At 40.4% G+C, this 20,648-nt stretch overlaps 1 protein-coding gene across 1 annotated transcript in view; it reads left to right on the top strand.

Annotated features, from left to right (window-relative positions):
- LOC140267106 (MAM domain-containing glycosylphosphatidylinositol anchor protein 2-like) overlaps positions 1-20,648 on the top strand; it is a 195,455-nt gene that overhangs the window by 41,957 nt on the left and 132,850 nt on the right. Inside the window, exon 2 of the mRNA XM_072362282.1 lies at positions 15,005-15,144. Within this exon, the coding sequence (XP_072218383.1) occupies positions 15,005-15,144 (140 nt within the window). The remainder of the gene's footprint in view (positions 1-15,004; positions 15,145-20,648) is intronic.

Below are 20,648 nucleotides of genomic sequence, written 5' to 3' on the forward strand. Positions count from 1 at the left end.
TAGACATCAAGATCATTAAGTGCTTTTTTCTGAGGGAGCTACTGCAACGCTGAACATTGCTTTGATTTTCAGCTGCTGTGGCCCATCTTCTCCCCCTGTTGATGTGTTTTTATTTGGCCAGGAAACCTCACAGAAAAGAAATACTTGGATCTTGCACTTATGTAAACATACTAACACCAAACTGAGGAAATATCCTGTTACAAATGATCCTCAAGTACGAGTCCTAAATTCTAATCAAAATATACTCAAAAGGACAAAAGTGAAAGGTCTCATTTTGCAAACTGGCAAAGTCCAGTATAATTTATATTTAGACTAAACCGCATTACATTTGTCTGCTTGATGGATTGTGAATTGAAAGCAGGGGAAATGAAAATACTTGACGAAAGAACAATGTATAGAAGAAATTTGGTCCCCCCTACACGTTCACTTTGAATGGTGTCGTGTTTCTCTTTGGTGACACAGCCTTTTGTGTGTATTTTGGTTTCTCCTTTTTGTTGTGTTTGTGTGTTTGGAAGGATTTTGGGCTAAAACTCCTTTGCAAATGTTGTATAGATCCCAGCCAATGACGCTTTTGGGTCCGTTCGAATCACCCGTGAATTAACTTTCAGGGCCTGTTAGGGACTTTTGCATATCTGACGATGGAGTATCTTGGCACGGGGTTGCATGGAGGTGTTTGGAGATGTAGATATATGTATCATTTGTGCTTTATAATACAACCTCTGAATCATTAAAGAAATTCTGTTGGGTTTTTTTCCTCAGATTTACTGCTTTTTTCAGCAACTGGCTGCAGTTTCGCTGTCTGAACACTGCCAGATCGGTCTTGGCGAGGTGAACTGGCCAAGTATGATTACAGTGTTTGCAGACAGTAACATTGGGTTGCGAGACTGCCATTGTGTCCTTTGCAACTCTACAGTTTCGCAAGTAGCTTTTCAGTCTACACTGAGTGTGTTAAAATATTTTCTTTCACATTGCAATAAAGGCTCAATTAGTTGCTGACTTTAAATTCCTGCACTCATCGTTAGAGCCGCGATGCCTCGATGATTTCAATGGGAAAGATCAGGCCTCAGCCAAGAGACTGCAATGAGCAGCCCTTTGAAATCTCGGAGTCTAAAAATGGATTGTTTAGACCGATGATTATTCAGATTTATTGGATGCCTTGCTTGTAAATCATGAGGTTCCAGTGCATTGTTTACAGGAAAAGACGGATGCTGTCTGGCTTCACAGCACCATAAACAGTTTTAGGATCTGATTTCCTGTGTCAAGGCCGGCAGCTTCACAGAGAGATTCCATCATGCCGACCTTTATATGACACGCTCACCGCTATGCATCACTGTAATGTGGCATTTATCGTCACGGAACAAAAATTGCAGTGTCTGTCTGTGTGCGTATGTTTCTCAGAGGCACTGCATGCGTGCACCTCCTTTACTGCAACTTCCATAAATACCCTATGTATCTGCGCATTTTTACAATATTTGCATTAGGAACATTGAACACATGAAAGTATATGTACCCCTTTATGTTTGTATCTGTGTTGCCTTTATGCCTGTGCCTGTCCAATTCGGGGCGATCCGCGTGGGTGCACAGGTAATCCAATTTGTGTTTTAGAGTCACAGCACAGTACAATAATGCTCAATGATGTATGACCTATCCGTTCAGTTGAACTTTATTCCTGATGCCTCTCCAACTGCAAAGAGAAGTAGGTCTTATTTAATTTGATACAAGCCTAGTGCTCTCCTCACAAAAAAAAAAAAAGTTTGCTTTTCCCCACATAAAGGCAATTTGTTAACTAGAGGCGAAGCTTTAGAAAAGCATCTGTTGTCAGGGTGAAAATAGAGTGTAAGATCTTTGCAGTATTATATTTAACTTCATCTGTCATCCTTTATCCTCCTCTGTACTTTTCTCAATTATAAATGCAAAAGGCTTTTCTCAACACTGGGATCTAATTCTGCTGTTTGAAAATCAGCACCCGCCTTTAGATTTTGCATTATGTCTGTAATCCCTGTAATTTGCGATTACTGTATTTTCAACAGAGCAAGCATTTTCAGAAATGACTAGATGGATGTGTGTGTTTATACAGTGCAGCAAATACTTCATCATGAACTGACACTTAACCTGTTGACTTAATAAAAGGGCTCTTCATGGGCAAAAAAGCCAAAACGTACATTTGTACAGTTGTGCCACTTGTTATTTGCATTTAGCAAGTTTGTATTTGTGGACGATCCCTTATAGTTCAATATGGAATGATAAGGAAAAAAGATATTGTACATATTATTACTGTAGGTATTGAAATGATGTTTATGTGAGTGATTGGGGAGGGGTAATCAAGTTATGGATCAGCTTAAAGCTGTAAGTGGAAATAAATGTGAAACTGCTAATGATTCTGTTTTCAGTCAACAAAGTGAACATGGTTCTACTTCAGTGATCCGTTTGAATCGCTTGACAAACAACATATGCAAAACACTGGCATGTATTTGTGTTTTGATTAGTCAGTTACAGGTTTGTTTTCAGATATTTTGTTCTTGTGCACCTGTGCTTTTGCTCCCTGCCTTCGTTTCCTCAGCACCTGTTTTCTGTTAGTTGATTACTCCGCACCTGTTTTCCATCAGTCAGCAGTCCCAGTCTGTATGTTTGTCCTCTGATAGATTTTTTTTTTTTTTTTTTGCGCTTTAATCAAGAGATCACGTCACACGTTTCTTTCTTATCGTTCCCTGTTTTGAGTTTTGTTCTCTCCGATTCCTGGGGCGTATACTACAAAGTAATAAGAAGTACTACAAAGCATATTTATTGGCTCAGCAAGGTAAGGTCTGGTTCAACTTGAGGTTTTAAGTGACACAAACTGGCTCGCCTCTTAGCAGCCTGTATCACTACGGTAGCTTATGCTGAAATTTTTTTTAAATAATTCGGATTATTTTTAGTTTGAATATAATCAAGTAATTCTATACATAGTAAAGTACCTTGTGCACGTTTGCTTACTTACTTTTACATTATTTGGTGCATGAAATTAAAGAAGGTAAAACTGTCTTACATGACTCAGGAATATGCCATCATTTGTAATTTAATAAAATAACTCAATTGTCAGATGAAGTCACGCTTAATGATGGGGCAGCGGTCATTGATAAGCTTTTAAAATGTCACTTTAGGTGACTTTCTTGAGAAACAATCATAAGCGCTTTCTTATTTCAGCCTTTTTGGCATGATGTATTGCTTTTTGTCTGTTTTTTCCTCCAGAACAGATTGAGTATTTGTTCCATATTTCAGTAATGTTACCAGTATTAGGAGTTGGATTTGTGTAATAGCAGAAGTAAAACAGATGGGGAGGTTTAGTACATTCTTCCTGCACATCAAACAGTGATGGCTACCCTGTTAGCCCTCCACTGCACTATGGTACATCTCTGTCTTTTTCCTCTGACACTGTGTGGGCAGCCAAGGACAACAGTCAATGAGCAATATCAATTTGCGTAATGGACTATTAAACAATGTGCTTAACATTTAGAGTTGCTACAATGGTGTTTAGTGGGAGTGTGTGCCAGGAAGTCTACTGTCACGATAACTGCCCTATGAAATCAAGCACATTACCCTGCTTTGCTGGCTCTTACTCACTTTTTCTTCTTCTCCTCCCACATTTGGTTGTCTGACTGGACACAGATGCCCTATATATTCTCCTTTCGTCCTCCATTTGCTCAGCATATGACTGCATGTTCAAATATTAAGTCTCGGTTTAGTTTAATGCATTCATCTCTTGTCGTCAAGCTCATTACGTGTTGTTATTTCTTCAAATGAATCAAATATTTCTTCTTTTGCTTTCTCAAATATGACAAATTGTTTTTACAGCTTTCATAACTCGGAGTAATTGATTTATTTCACCCCCCTTTTTGATGTCTATACTGGAGCCAGTCTGAGACAGAAAACATTTTGTTCACACTAATTGACATTCAGACAAACAGGGACAAATGTACTGAATATGAACACAATCTTAATTGGTGTGAATTACCAGACTTGTAAAAGCCATACGAATTAAATCAGGTGCATTACTGTAGCAATGCAACTGATTAAGCCACAATCCAATTGCACGATCCATTCAGGGCATGATTGTGTTTGATAGATGAGACGTCAAGTGCTCTTTGAGGCATATTTGAAAGTTATACTCAGAGAGATATCAATGCTGTGAGAAATGGGAATGAAGGTGAAATCTGATGTTTTAAGGCAGAAAACCTATTACCACTGATATAAACCCCTTAGTTAGCAGTTCAGTGTAGATAACAGGATCATTTCAAACTTTAAGAACATTTTTCAAATAGCTTTATTATTTGAAATTTGGACTTTGCTCTAGTTTACATATCTGGCGGAGATGCTGTGTAAATGAAGATTTAAGATAAATTTATATCCTAAAACTGATGTGAAACGGATATAGAAACAAAACATCACGTAGATTTGGACTTTTTCAAAGAATCCTGACGGTCTTTAGAAATGTCAGTAATTCTGATGTATGCATTTGATTAAAAGCCCATGCTCAAGTTTAATGTGTACATGTATGCAAAAATTTTATTTAAGATTTCGCAGAGAAACTACAAAAATCTTCAAATTGCTGCACTGGTTTTAATTTAACCTGCCTTCCATGGTTATTATTATCATTATTTCCTTTTATTTTATTTCTTATTTGTTTAAGGGGTGGTATGTGAAGTACTTGTGAGTATTTGTGTCTTTGGACTATTCAGACCAGTGAGCCAAGCTAAAAGCTACTGAAAGTAAGGTCACAAACAGCGTAAATTGTTATCTATTTTAAGCTTTTTTTTTTTTTTTGCGGTTCCAGCGGGTGCTGCATGATATTATGATCCTATGATATTTATACATTGTGTCCCATCTGCATTTATCAGAATTGGATTCTGGTTATACAAACTCAGAGTGCTCTGACTGATGTCTACTTCAGGTAATTGATTCATCCGAACTATTTCAAAATGGAATAACTTTTCATTAAGCTTTTTAAAATAAGAATAGAAAAAAAGGTTTTTACTTAAACATCTAAAGCGTTTTGTTATTGACATTGTGCAGAGAAAATATGTTTGCCTTTAGTTTACTGTATAAATGGTACAGCTTACTTACTTTAGTCACGTCCCTTGAAATTTGAAGAGGTCACTCTTTGTGAACGTGTCAAATGTCACAGTGCATCAGCCTTATCTCTGGAGCCAGGTTTATGAGGATGTCTTTATAAGCTGCCTTTTGGTTTATTTGGTCAAAGCTGATCGTACACAAGACTGTGGTGTTGTCCGAAATTTTGTGAGCATTGTTTTAGAGTGGGAGGGAGTTGTGATGTAAGCTTCTCCGCACTCTGTAAATGACCCAGTCATGTCATTTGAGGTGACTTCCTTAAGCTTTTTTTTTTTCTTCCAAATGTAGAAAATCCCCTGATGAGGCCTTAGGCGCTGCCATTTTTCATCTTCATTTTGCTGAGCAGTATTTAACACTACATGGAGTAAGCATCCTTCAGATAAAAAGACTCAGTGGAAAAATTCAAACTCATTGAAGCTCTATAACTCTCTAAGCCAAATTAATTTGGGCAAGAGCGTAACAGTTTGTGTTTTGTGATATCGCATCATGAGCCTAGCCGGTGGGTAGATTTTTGATGGAGTGCTGCAGTGTAGCTGACTTCAACTAAAAAGGCATTTCCCCACATCTCTGCTGCTGATATTGGAAGACCTGTAGCCCAGATTTCCAAGAGCATAGCTCTGCGAGAGATCTCCAAAACCCATTTCCTGCCTGGCTTAGAATAATGAGGTGTTAGAGCCTGCTGGCAGGGCTTAGCACACCTCCCCAATCGAAAAGTTATGGATGGTGTACAGTCACACATGCACACACCCTCACACAAACACAACACAGTTTACACACTTTTTACACTCAAAGACATGGACGTATGCCCCACTGGAGGTGTTATGGATAGCTGCATATGGCAAAGCCAGCCAGCGGGCAGCACTTTCAGCCATCCTGCACTGTGGGTATTGATAGGACAATCGGTTCACTCCTGAGTCGGCGCAGCCAATCATGAGACAGTTTCTTGGCGGGCAGCACCCAATCTTCAGAAGGTTGCCAGATATTCTGTCCTGAGTGAGCTGTTGCTGGCTCGCTGCAGTAGCCAACCATATAGAAAGCTGTGCCTTTCATCAGCCAATCGTGTGAGTGTTGGCCAGAGTTAGGCCTATCAACAGATAACTGCTGCACAGTTACAGCCAATCTGAGCTTTATCCTTCCCTACAGATGTCCGATTAGTGTTGTTTAGGGAAATCAAACTGCCACAACAGGCCCAGTTTGCCAACATGGTACTGTGAATAGAGACGATAGTAGACTGGGGCCGGAAAAACCAACAAAGGCTTGCCTAACTGTAACATTGACAGTCTGTATTGTGTTGGACTGTGTAGCATCATTGGAAAGCAAAATGTGCTTCCATGCCTTAGTCTGATTGTGTTTCCTGAAAATACTGAGTACTAGCTGGAGCTTTTTTTCTTCCTGTCCAGGTCTTCTGTTGAGATTCTTATATACCAGCATGTATTTGTCTAAAAGCTGTTGAGGCTTACATGAGCCAAGGGCATCGTTCAATGAAATCTGGTCAAGTCCAGTTTAATGACTCTCTAACACATGCCTGCAACTTAGGTTGGCACAGACACTGGATCAGACGAAAGCTGTTGCCTGCTCAAATGCAAACTGCTGTAACGTGTGTGTGTGTGTGTGTTATAGCATTTGATCAGACCGTCTTCAAATTCTCCCAACAGACACTTAACATCCAAACCCTTTAATCACGTTGTATTTAATGAAATTCAACACAGTTGTTGAAAACGGATGCAAAATCAGTTCAATTTTGTCATGAAAAAGAAGCAAATGTGTAAATAAAAACTATGAGGACTCCTTGAAATTCAGGCCAGTTGCTTTCAGAGTCCTTGTTGACCTTGCTGGCTTTCTGGTCCACAGCCTTCAGTAATCAGATTGGTGTATGCTCTTTTCCTTCCATCGCAAGTCGGTAATGTCCACAGTGTTAAAGATAAATGAATAAATTAAATGGAAAAAAATACTATTCTATTCTGTCTGTGAGCAGCAGACGTAGCACAAAGTTTATCCCAGATGTAAGATTTAGGGTAAAAGTCTAGCATCCAGCCAGCTGCCTCAGTGTGATATGCTGGACATGATAGCAGTCGTATTGGTGTGGCATCCTCACCAAGGCTCGTACATCATGAACATTACGGATGTAGTGCAGCTATATGCAGGTGAGCTCAATCACACTCGCTGCTGAGTGCCATAGTGCAAGATTATTTTGTCTTTTAAATCTCCATTACTTCACCTACTCAGGCAGGTCTGGTCTGATTTTAGAGTAAAACTGTGTGTTTTGTGTGTGTGTGGTTAGGTTTCAGTATGTGGTTGCATGTGTCTGTGTTTGAACTCCATTCTTCATGAGCGTTTAACAGCAAATAGACCTTTTGAGGGTCACAGCTGTGGATAGTTTGTCTTGTGCTCGCGTGGTTATCCGTGTTTGTTGAATTCATGGACAAACAAACCCTTCTGCCGTATTAATAAACTATTTCCACTCAAGTTCCTTTGTACCGTCAAAAGGACCAAATCTCTCATCCTCTCCTAGGCTGTCCTCTTCGTCTGCTAATCCGGACAAACATTTAGTTTTTTCTGTGACGCTTCAAACGTGGCCTGTGATAGATGATCTATGCTGATAGGGTGACGCCGGATCCATACGGAGTCTCATTTACAATAACAGCGTAGGCTGAGGAGAGCATGCGAGTGCATTACAGTGTGTAATCAATACGCTCTGACAACTCCTGATGCAATAATATGTGTGTGCTGCTGGCAAACCATTTCAAGGCCTTACACACATGGATGACCATATGGATGAGTTGCTACTCAATTATATACAGCAAGAAGGGGTGGGTGCAGCGGAAGCTCCCGCTTTCCAAAAGCACAGAAAATGATTGAATTCAGTGTGTAGCACCTTTGACTATAGACCGAGCTTACCCATCCTGAAAGGTAAAAGCCACCGAATTCACACTGATATGATGAGTGGAGCTGCTGCGCATCAGAGGTGAGGACTTGTACGTGGCTTCAGACTTAGAATGAATGTGATGTTCAATTCAGTGTCAGATTTTCACCTATGGAAAGATTGAATTCTGTAACAGCTATTATGCAGTGCTCGTAGAAGAATTACCGAGAACCCTGTTGTCAATCCTAAAGCTGTACTAATAATTATTTTAACAAGGAAACCAGTTGCTTTTAGTAATGGTAAATGAATTTCATGTGATGACGAGCCCATTAATAATTATCACTCCCACATCTGACACCATCAGAGCTATGAAATTAGCTTTAGTCTTTCTACGTGTCGTATTGATTGTAAAACCCTTAGATATGGGGTCGATGTCAAGAATGAAGCTCTGCTACCGTAAGAAAATCACTGAGGAGATATGCAGAGATAAACAAGGAAACAAAAGAAGCTTTGAAAATTTGTTCTGTTTGAATATATTTTTGATTGTTACATAATTGTCTTTGTTTATATCTTGTTTGTAAATTGTTTTTTATATCTTGTCATTTTAAAATTTACGCTGATATTTCATAATGCCTTTATTGTTATCCTTTTACTTTTCTCTTAGTTCCACTGTCACTGCTTTACCTTCATTTATTTTCATCCTGAACCAATCAGGTTTGAGCATGAGTTGTCCATTTCTTTGTGATGAACTGTGCCTGGTGTAGATAAGGATGCTACTTTCCTTCTTAGATGTAAAGTTTTTGTCATTCACTTTCACCATTTTCAACCTAATGAACCGGATTTCAGCAACATCACTGTTTTTTTGGGGAAAAAAATAAAAGTTTTGATGATGACATCACCTCCTTAGCATCAAACAGGAGAGACAAAGTAGGCAGCTGTATAGCTGGTGAGTAAAGGGCAGCATTTTAGCAGCTGATTGGCCAGAGGGTTAATACTGAGTTAAATGTTTGCTTGTAGGTCCCAATGAATCTAATATAAAAAAAGTTTTTTTTCTTTTTACAAAAATGAAATGAAGCAGGAAAGGATTCTTTTTTTTGTTTGTTTGTTTGTTTAATTCATCATGAAATTGTGGAGCCATTGGGTTTCCGTGATGTGTCTTGATAACTTTTGAAATGGCAGAATACTGAATTAAATTAAATTGGACTGAACTAATGCAAATGAATTCGTGCAAGGTTGTTTTTTTTTCTTACTGCTGCAGTGAAAGTTTTTCTTGCGTCGCCAATAGTTTGTTTGCTAATTATGGCAACTTTTACTTGCTGTGTCACTTAGGTAAATGAGTATGTTTGGTTTGTATCCTCACTGGATTACTTTAGTTTTAGTTTTAGTAAATGCACAAATGGAGGTCTCGTGTCACGTGTGAAGGGGGATGACTTGGGATGCTGTAGAAATGTGGGTTCATTTCATAAAGAAAGGGTTCAATTGACGTAAGTTAAGTCATTATTGCCCAAGGTTGAGAATGAAACCAGTGCAGAAGTGCCACTGGATGCCGATAGTTTCCTGGGTAACATTCATTAGTTTCACAGCTAAATGGCTATTTCAAGGCTTGAAAATGGTAGTAAGAAAATGAATGGGTGATATGACTAACTGTAACTACGTTCATCTTTGTTTTATTTTCCCTCTTAAACTGCAGGGCTCAGAGGTGCATGTTGTGTTAGCACATTTAACAACTCGCGTTGGCAATAAAATGCTCGACCTGTTCTACTCGTTTATTTTCACAACTAATTATTTTGGCAGTCGTGGCAAACGTGAGTTTCAGTGTGGTTTTATTTGTTTATTCTTTGTCGTGCATTGTCATCACGCAGTTGAAACTGACTCATGCCCCATCAGTCCTCCCTGTAGGGAGTTTATTTCCAATTGGAAATAATTTACAGGTTTTATATAAAAAACAATTGCTCTTTAATGTGTTTCTGTCTACATTTAAAACACTTTTCCCCCTCTTTTGTTTCTCCTTCTCTCCTGTTTCTTTATATTTGGCACCCTGTTTCAAGAAGGTGAATATGGTGCCAGAAAACTAGCAGGATATTGTTAGTGGTCCTCAGGGGTTGGTCTGAGGACATTAAACCCACAGCGACAACGAGCCCCAGCTGTTGTAGTATTTATTTATTTTTTGCTTTCATTTGTTTGTCATATTCAGAGTCTCTGCCATTGCCAAGAAGCCCTTCTGTCACACAGACACTCCAGAACTGCAGTGGCGAGGTTGCTTTTAGCCAAATCTAATTTAATCTCCATTGGTGGTAGTGGATAAAGCTGTCTCCATCTCCCCCGACTGAGGCCAAGGAAAGCTGGGCACTCAGCTGGGAGCTGCTCATTCACCACACAAGAACATAATGCACACTCAATCACACCTTAACACACACTCCTGCATGCATGGTCAGAGGAGGATTAAGAGAAAGCACTAAACTAAATGTATAACATGCACAGTTGAACGTGCATACGCTCGCGTTCTCTTCATTTCTGCAATGGGACATGGGATGCCGCTGTTTGGGACTGAGATAATGTAAGTTAAAAAAACATGGATGCGCATCTGAGACTCCTGATTCTCCCCTGCAGGTCCTCTGCTACTTTTTTCTAAGCCTGTAACTATCCGGATGCTGTTGTTGTGGAGAGAGACTGGATTCATGCGCCTGCGAAGGACTGAGTGGGCGGGAAAGTGAGCGGGAGATACACGCCGACATGCCCGTCTTTGCAAATTTTACATCATCACCAGGCGTTCACAGCAACATTTGCAGTAGTTGAATTTTTTTTGTTCAAATCCCAAATGCACATAGGGCAAAAAAAAAATATGAGTTGCGCTTCAATATTTTTACTCCTAAGAGCCTTGTATGTGTTGCAAAATCTTTCCATTTCCATCACATTTTCTGTAAGTCTCTAACATAGCTTCTGTTTTTGTATTTCAAACATTTTAACCCTTTATTTGAACCATTTCCCACTACTTTGTCTGTTCTTGTACATTTTCTGAAGAAATAATAACTTCTTTTATTTATTATGTTGATATTTGAACCTCTAAAACTGAACCTCCGTTTGTCTTTTCACCTGACTTTCCTGAAAGCCATGTAACACGCACTGTGGTTTAAACTGCCGTGAAGACGAGCCTCTTTCGGCTCAACTCTCCCCTTGCGTCGTCAGTGTTTCTCTGACATTGTAATTCCATGCTTCCATCCAGTTTTATATTACATAAAACTGGACCGAATCTCCATAGATTAGCCCTTCCCACGGCTGCGGGAAAGTTTTCCTCCATCCAAAAAGAGACTGCATAATCACTTGGGGGCATCGTCTGTATAACAGACAGAATTCTAAGACCAAGCACACATGTACATGAATCCGAGGATCACACTGTTTCTGATTATGCAACATGACAGATTGATGTTCAAAGGAATTCTTCACCCTGTTGGGTGAGAGGCCGTTATTTTCCTGCTACAGAGGAAAAGTTGATATTCAGCTTAAAACATGTCAGAAGTCAGAGGAGATTGAACAGATGAAAGACGGCCTGCTCACACTGTAATATTACTTGCGCAGAGGACACCATCCTCGTCCACATAATGAGTTTGCAAGTGATGTAAAGATGTTTAAAGGCTTTAAACCAGCTGTTCCTCGCCTTCTGTGATGTGTTCAAAGCTTTGTCTACTGCTCATGTCAGTGTTTTGCCATCTCAGTCTGCGAGGGCCTAGCCTTGACTCCAACTACACGATTATCTCTTCGTCCATTCTCCAACACGTCTTCTGAATATATTATGGGTAGTCGCTGTCAGTGGAGTATCAAGCGGCTTTCATGAAACTGAACAAATAGGAAATGATATCGTAATGACAGTGATTTTAGTTTGTGCTTTGGGCCAAGAGATATGAAAGAGCAGGTCTTAGCTACTTAAGGATATGTGTGACTATTACAACATAAGTGTTCTCATTATGTAGAGAGGGTTATTTGCTTTTGTGGCTTTAAGCCTAGTGTTGTCTGCATAAAGAATTAGGGTGTTTTTTTTTTGTATTTGTGTGTGTGTGTGTGTAGCTGTTGCAGTAACTGTGATAGCAGTTGAAGATCATTAAATATGGGTGTCTCCCTGCTTTCCTTCTGGACTGATGGTATGCTGCAGAGATTCTGGCTCATTGGAATAAATGCCAGTCGCTCTTTGTTTGGCTCGTGCCAGGGAGTGTTGTTTCTAAGCCTTCTTTGTTTTAAGTGGCAGCCTTGCGTGAAACCCCCTTTCACCAAGCCTATTTCTGCAGCCCTTACCCTCTCAGTCGAATTCACCACCGTTGTATACACCTCTAACAGGAGAATGGAAGGCAGTGAAGGGGAAGAGCAAGGATAGTCCAATCTAGCTTTATGATTAGCATCTGTATTAGCGTCCATCAATCTGTATCACCTTTAAACATGCAGGACAAGCATGACGGAGCATTAAGCCAACAAGCTGAAGGAGACGAACAGCATGGCTGGTATCTGGGAGGAACAATTTGTTTAGTGGGGGGAAAGGATACACTGTTGCTGAGACTCCCAAAGCAGCGCTGGGGAGGAGTGTCGCTGAGCTCATTAGCATGGCAGCTTGGATAGAGGCAGACCTGAGGCGGGGCTGGCTCTGGTGAGAGAGGCCCACACATGAAGCTGCTCCTCCAACATGAAAGCTGAGCTGCAGTCTAAAACTCCTTGTGGTTTCTGCTTTTTTTTTTTTTTTTTTCTCTCACCATCTTGTACTCCTCTCCTCCTAATCATATCCTGTATCCGCTCTAACTCATGCCATCCCAAACCTCTTCACTAATCATGGAAGTTGGAGAGGAATAAATGGTTAACAGATGCTGGTACTGTCAGGGGTCGATTGCATGCAACTGGGCTTTCACAGCTCAGTCGAAAGGAACATTTTCAGCAGTGCACTTTAGAAGACTCCTTCCTCTGCCCAGTTTAACCCTGACCATTTGTGTCCCACTGTCCATTGGGGTGTGGACGTCATTCAGACATCCTTACTGTCTCACAGCATCGCACGAACCACGACCGTGAACAAACAGAGCTGCGCAGTGCTGAGTTGCTTTGAATTGGATTATTTTGGGTTTTACTTGCTAATATTACAGACGATATGTGGTAAATGAAATGTGCTACACAATGTGACGCTACATATATTCTAATGACTGTCTATGAAAGGATTTTTTTCTAAATATTCAAGAGTTGTTCCATTTTTCTTAAGGAAACACATCATTAAGCTCTACAATAAGAGACAGTATCTTGGATAACTTAGACTGGAGATAGTCAACACTGTATTGGGTGTTACGACGCCATACACTTACTGATCTGGTTGTGTGTTTGTCTGATTTAAATTTGAGTGATACTGCCAAAATACCAAATCTAATTTTGCTCCATTTCTGCACATTGATTTAGAAAGAAATCCAGAAAGGAAACAGTTGATGGGATCTTTTCACCTCACATGTTCTCGATGCGCTTCGGGTTTTATTGGGTGAAACAAAGGTGCAGCACACCGCCTCTGAATCCCAAAAAAATGGAAAAAGATTTATTGTTGTATTTCAAAATGGCACAGATGGTGACTAACAATAAATCAAGCGAAAATTAAATCGTCCCCTATGAAATTTTAAGGTTTTCCCTATCAGGACTTAATGGGGGAAAAATACAATTGGTCACAAATAGGTCTTAACATACAACCTCAAATGAAGAATGTTAATGAAATATCACATTGTGTCTATATGTAAAATGCAGAAGCAGTTTGTGAAATTCTAAGGACAACCGTAGTGAGAGGGTAAGTAATCAAATGCACTTTGAGCTTGACTTAACTCGATAAAAGCAGACGCTTTGGCAGTTTTGGCGCATTTAGACATTCAAGACATCAGCAGTGATCTTTTTTTGCTGCTCATCGACTGGAAAGGCTTATAATGCCATTTCCATACAACTTGGAGTCCATCATTCTGCAGCAAGAAAGATTATTAACAAGTGGAAAACATTCAATATAACTGACAATTTTCCCAGGAGTGGATTTCCTAGCAAGTTCACCCCAAGGTCAGACTGTGCCATGTTCGGAGAAACTGTGAAAAACCTAAGAGCTACATCTCAGACTATACAGGCCTCTGTTAGCAAGTTAAATGTTAGATTTTAAATGTTCATTACATTACAGTTAGTCAAAGACTGAACATGTGAGACTTGTATGGGAGGTTTTTCCAAAGTGGAGATGTTTGACCACAAACACCAAGCACAGTGGTGGAGGGGTGATGCTTTGGGCTTGTTTTGCAGCCACAGAACCTGGACACCATTCAGTCATTTAAGAGCTGTGGTGGAATCCTAAGAGAGTTGCACAAAGCAAATGTTCGTCAACCTCATTGAACTGAGGAAAAATTGCAAAGAAGAGCGGACCAGTATTCCTTCACAATGCTGTGAGAGACTGATAAGTCACGCATAACCCTTTTAGTTTTGTTGGTATGGTGGCTTAGGATCATAGAATGTACTTATTTTTTCTGTGGTAGTTTATCTAAGGTTGCATTCATCTCAAGACCTTGTGAGGATGACATATGTATATATATTTTTTTCTGTATGACCTGACCCGTATAACCTCAGGACTGAAAGAAGATGTACATTCTTTTATACAAGAATGTGTATGCAACAGAAATTGGGGGACGCTTTAGTTGGATTGTACCTATTCAGTGCAAATAACACACTGAAAGCGTTAATTTACATCAGATAAACTTTCCTTGATTTATTTTTATGTAGGGGCAACATAATTGTTTCTTTAAAAAAAGCCACACCAAAGCGAATGCTGTAAAAGTAAAATACGAGTCAATTTTTTTTCTCCCCCATTTAATTCTTGTACAAATACCTCTGGTTGTTTGCGTGCCACTGGGTGCACTGCAAATGTTTGCGCAAAGCTCGGCACTAGCCTTGTTTTTAGTGAGACAACCGTTTAATCAATACACATTCCACTGCGCTCAACTACTCTTTCCCTCAGAAATGACTAGAATGCTAACGTGCTTTGTCCCTTTTCCTCCTCAGCACCTCCGACCGTCCGCATTATTCACTCGGGGCATGCCTGCAATGTTGAGGAGGAGAGGCACACGGAGAGAGTCTACACCATCAGAGAAGGAGAGACCCTTGAGCTCACCTGTCTGGTGACGGGCCATCCTCGGCCACAGGTAAGGGAGCTTTTCATCGACCCTTAACTGACAGCACAGGCCAAATATAGCTACATGAAGGGATGAGATGGTAATTTTGTCTCCATCTGTCTCTCTTTCAGCGAGCTCTCCTTTAATTCAGTAAAAACGTCGGAGCGGCACACCGCATACCTCTGCACCAAACCAGCTTAAAAGATTAATCCTTTAATTATTGATGGTTTAGGTTGCACTGTGCACCTGCATCTTGATAATTAAAGTCTAATGAGAACTCGGAAACAAAACAACAGAAACATCTGCCAAAACAAAGCATAATGAGTGAGAAGCGGGCCATGGTAAAAAGACTCTGGGTCATGCGACTGCACATGGGTGCTCAGCATTTGATAAAAGCTTTTCCTCACTCTTGTATTTACAGATGTGATCTGAACTAATTAGGGGGAAGAAAGGAAAAAACTTTTTGAAAATTTTTGAGGAAGAAATCAGGCTTTGTTTGTTTTTTGTTGCCTACTTACAGTTTTCATCACGAGATCTGAGAAAGTGAACAAGTGACGATAAGAAACTAGCAGAAACCAGGTCTTATCTCCTCCTGAAGAGAAAACAAAACAAGCTTGACCCAAGCAGGCAGATCCATGTGTCAGATTTGCCATATGTTACCTGTCACATCGCATCACCTCATTATATCAATCTCTGCAGGATTCGCACGCACTAACCTTTCCAGAATTTGTTTCCAATTAGCCTGATAACACAAATTACACAAAATTCACTCCCATTTCTAGAAAGTACTGAACTCATTTGCATCAAATAATACGATTCAACCTTTTGATGGATAAACAAGGCTGTTGGTTCACACACTTGCCCTTTGGATGTTGAGGCAAAGGAGCGTATTGATTTTTGTATTTCAGTGGAAAAGGTGAGGCCTCTTAGATTAGCGGGTCTTGGACACATGCCGTTGTTCTTCAGAGGGTGGGGGGGACAACTCTGCACTCATCATCTCTCTTTCAACTTAATTAGAATTTGCTGTTAAAAAAACTGAGCTGAGCGAGCGAAGGGAAGGGACGGGGGAGAGAGGATTTGAGAGTGGGAGATCAAAAGCTCTGCATGGCTGTGGTAAGAGATTCAGGCTTTCCTTTGAAACGGAGTCATTATGATACTCGCTCAGATCGCCTGGAACAGCGTCTCTCTGGACTTTAGGATGTGTCGGCTTCATCTCCCTCTAAGAGTGGCAAAAAAAAACTGGGAGCAGCACCCAATTCGTCCATGAGGCCGTGAGCTTATCAGAGGTGGTAGTTGACTGGAGGCCGGTTTTGTGATGTTGGTTGAAAAAACACAGTGGTGTACGACCTCATTGGAAACAGTCTAGCAAGATAATACGGCTCGTCTTTTCATTAGATTGAAAAGTTAATCCTTGAAACTTGTGTTCTCTTTGCCACATAGTTCCACACTTTAATTGAGTTAACTTTCCTCATCTTTCAGCATATGTGAGAAAAGGGTTATCAGTTATTTACTCAATGTGTGGCTTGAGATTTCATTGTTGTTGGATAATAAATGCTAATTCTTCCAGGGGGATTCTTGTCAGCGTGAGATGCACAGATATCTGCATCTGTATCCACCAATATTTAGCGAGTTGACTGGAATCCACCTATAAAAAAAATACAATAGCATTAACCAGTGGCAGTGGGAGATATAGTTGCCAATTCAGTTGGTTTGTTTGGACACCACATTGCTTTCTCACTTGCTCTGTGGCAGCCTTTTGTATGCACAGACCCTGGATTCTAACTTCAGGATGGCGATTCTGTGCTCAAACTGTAAGATCAGCCTCTGAAATCAGGTCTGTCCACCTCTGATCCTCATAAGAGAATGTTAAACGCATCTGTCCACTGCAAGTAAAAAAGAAAAAGAGTTTTTAGAGCTTGAATGCAACAAAAACTGACTCAAAATCTTCTACACTACTCCATAGATCAACACATTGTAGAATGTATTATGAGTTGTTTACTTTAATGAATTAGCCAAAAAAAAAAAAAAAAAACAAGTTGGATTTTGCAAGGGATCAGATTTTGGCATAATACCAGCTTGTTAATTAGCACGTCAGCAGTGTGATTCAATCTTTTTTCTTCTCCTCTTGAAGTGACCGTTCGCAATCAATCAAAACAAACTCTAACCAGGCAACAGTGGACTTAAACAGAGATAATGAGACAGCATTCTTTACAAGATGGCGCCTTGTTCCCTGCACGCAACATGACTTCTGACATTTTCTGTCATGAGTCATTATGACAGAGAATAATGACTTCTCTGGCCTTAAACTGACTTGATTTATTGGCATTTAAAATGTTGTTAGACACAAAAACACCAAAAAAAAGTCGTTGGTCATTGTAAACGCTGAGAAGCCATTGAGTTGGCAATGGTTTAAAGGATCTGTAGATGTTAAAGCTGCAGAGGACAGACAAGACAGGCAAGATTGACAAGAAAGTTAGACCCCCCCTCCCCAAACCTCCTCATAAAGACCAAACCTCTGCAACGTGCACAAACGACCGCAGTCACCTGGAATCGCAGCAAATTTCACTTAAGCTAACACCAGAAGCTGGAAAACACAGTAATGCATTAACTCGCATTGTAGCTGTGCTAAATCTATAGTAATGGAAACAGCTAATTCCCCATTTTAAAAAAAACCCCAAAGCATTTCCTGTCCAACAGAAAAACAGCCACCGTGGTGTCACTTCTTGAGCCCTGGGATTCCCGTAGCTGTATCCATCGTGGATTGTTGGGGGGGAGGGGAAAACTGCCCACAACGATCGACATCTACATGATGCATAAGGTACATGTTTCATCAGGTGCTTGTGAGCATAGTTGCATGGGGCTCTGGACTGTCACGGTTCTTAACAAGCAGGCATTATTTTTGTAATGGCCAATTAGTTTCCAATAGGTTTGTGCTGGACATTAGTATTGTTTAGGCCATTGATGCAATCCCTGCTCAGATGTTGTTTGTTGTAGGTTGTTGCTCAAACCAGCTTTCTTTTTACCAGCTCTCTATACTTAACATCATATTACAAGATGGGTCATCACAAGCCACTTTACAAAGCCAGGTTACAGCCCAACGATGTCAAATCGAGAAACCCAATGATTCACTTTAAATGGGCGGCAGTGGGCAGGAAAAATGTCTCCTCCACAACACCAAAACTCGATCAGAGTGAGGTCGACCAGAGCGAGCAGCCCAGAGAATTTCTGTGAAAGAAAAAGAAAGGGAGAGGGCAAAGATGAGTAAGCGCTAAATATAGGAGTGAGAACACAAAAAAATGCAATGAGTTCAAAGTTGTGGCATACAGAAGAGGAGAATAATGTCATTTTAGATGCCAGTGTTTGCCTGCTCCTGACAAATCAAATCATGCACAGCAGTCAAAAATGAAATAAATAAAATAAAATCACATTTACACATTGAGCCTCTTAGCACCAACATTTTCTTTTTTCCAGAATGAATGCATATCCAACTTATCGTAAACATTTAATCCTTCAGAAGATGCAGAGGCAATAACTCTACTAATCTAGGATTATGAAACATTCCTATTTACAGGCGTAACAGATGTAACAGGCGCTTTGGTTCCTCTGGAAAAAAAAAAAAAGATTCTGGCTTTGGCTATTTGATCTACAGTAATTAAGTTTGTTGACTTTAAACAAAGTTTAAAAAGAAGTTCATTTGAACTGGCGGGATTTATCTTGGTTATACCCTGCAAAGGTGTTATTGGCTTATTGAACCATAACTACCAGCCACCACAAGTTTGATGTTCAGTTGCAGCGATAGCTGAAAGTGATGTTGTGCGCCTTCACAGCTGACCGATCATCGGGTCAGGCGTCACTCACATCTCACTCTCTAACATTTCATGAATGCAGGCCTTTTATGCAAATAAATACAAAATCCTGGTGTCTTTGTATAGAACTCGCAATTAAGCATGTGTGATTCAAACGACTAATTTAAAGGAGAACAATTATACTCTTTCACCAGTTCACACAGGTCCCAGGCACATTAATGGCATGTCTGTGAAATCATTTGGTCAAATTCGTCACGGATCAAGCACAGTAACCCTCCCTGTAAACTGTCTGCCGCGCTTGAGCGCTGAGGCGGTCGAATTTTCAGCCGCTGCAGCGGCAGCTGCTGCTGCTCACTCCGTCCCCCTCTGGAGGCTGGGTGTTGGCCACTGCTGGAGTTTGGAAACTGAACGCGTTGCTCAAACTAGAGGGACAGCAGCACACGCGAAATGGACGGGGTTGTTGTTTTTAACAATGGGGCGGGGGGTTATATGCACCCCAAATTCAAATATATTAGTGTAGAGGAGCTGGAAAAGTGATAATATGTCCCCTTTTTAAAAGGAGATTGTTAAAAATGTATATTCACTGGGACAATCTAGTGGCACTTTAACAATGACAAGTTCCTTCTTTCCATTTCCAAACCAATGCCAAGAGGAGCTTCTCCTAATACTGGAGTAATACTGTGCTTTTTTTTGTTGTGAAATGCCTCTGTGTAAGACTTTAAACCACACTTACCATCTGGACAACAATATCACAGGGGCCCAAGTCACACAGCTTGATCACTGTAAAGAGCTTTAATTAGTTCTGCATTAGAAGATCGCAAAATAGTTTTTTCACTCATGTCCAGATCTCTGCCTCTTTCTTTGGGTACCACCAGCTCCTGGAAGCATGCACTGGATTGAAAATGAAGCAAATGTAGCACCACAAAGGACCAACCACAGAGTATATGAGGCCACGGCTGGTAATTTCACCACTATTTAATGCTTCACATGTCTATCAGTATGCACACTTCATAAATTACACAGCCGCCCCCGCAGGCCTTCCCACTGATGGGACTCTCTGGATTGTGTCCAACCAGGCAGCAGCCTCCTCGCAGTAGGCTTCTCTGTCAGCTCCGTGCCCATTCGCCCACCCACCCACCTTGGAGGAAAAGCAGAGGCTTTCTACCAGTCTTCATTCGACTACACACACAAAGACCCACTAACACACTCATGACAGCAAGAGTTGCCTGTCTTCCCGTTTAGCTGTCCAAACACTGACTAATATGTGCCATTTTGCTGCTTCCTCGAGGGTTGGAGATTTCAAGGTGTTGGACTGTGGACTGTGCCAAAATGGTTAGGACTCTAGACATCTGGCGAGAGCACCATCCAATTATTTCAAATTCTGTATTGTAGGTGTGCAGTGTAGATGTTCCTGGAAGGGTATGTGAAAAAAAAAAAAATTGTCATTGCTTTGTTGCTTCCCTTTACGTATATTGCCCATGAAGAAAGAATTTATAGAATCCATGAGTCACCAGCATCATTGGCAACATCAGACAACAAGACGAGATTGTTGGCAACTCCAGTCTGATGCTATTTTAAAGTCTTAGCAAAGCAAAAAGAAACCTGCTTTCGGAGTTCAGTACATTACAGGAAAATGTGTTTTTAACCATTTCAGCCAAACATGCATGATTAAAACGATCATGAAGTCAAAAAAGAAAAATGAAATTGGGTCAAAATATTAGATTTTTA

This window comes from Leuresthes tenuis, unplaced genomic scaffold (genome assembly GCF_036924035.1).
Source record: "Leuresthes tenuis unplaced genomic scaffold, fLeuTen1.0.hap1 SCAF_13, whole genome shotgun sequence".
Taxonomy (NCBI): Eukaryota; Metazoa; Chordata; class Actinopteri; order Atheriniformes; family Atherinopsidae; genus Leuresthes; species Leuresthes tenuis.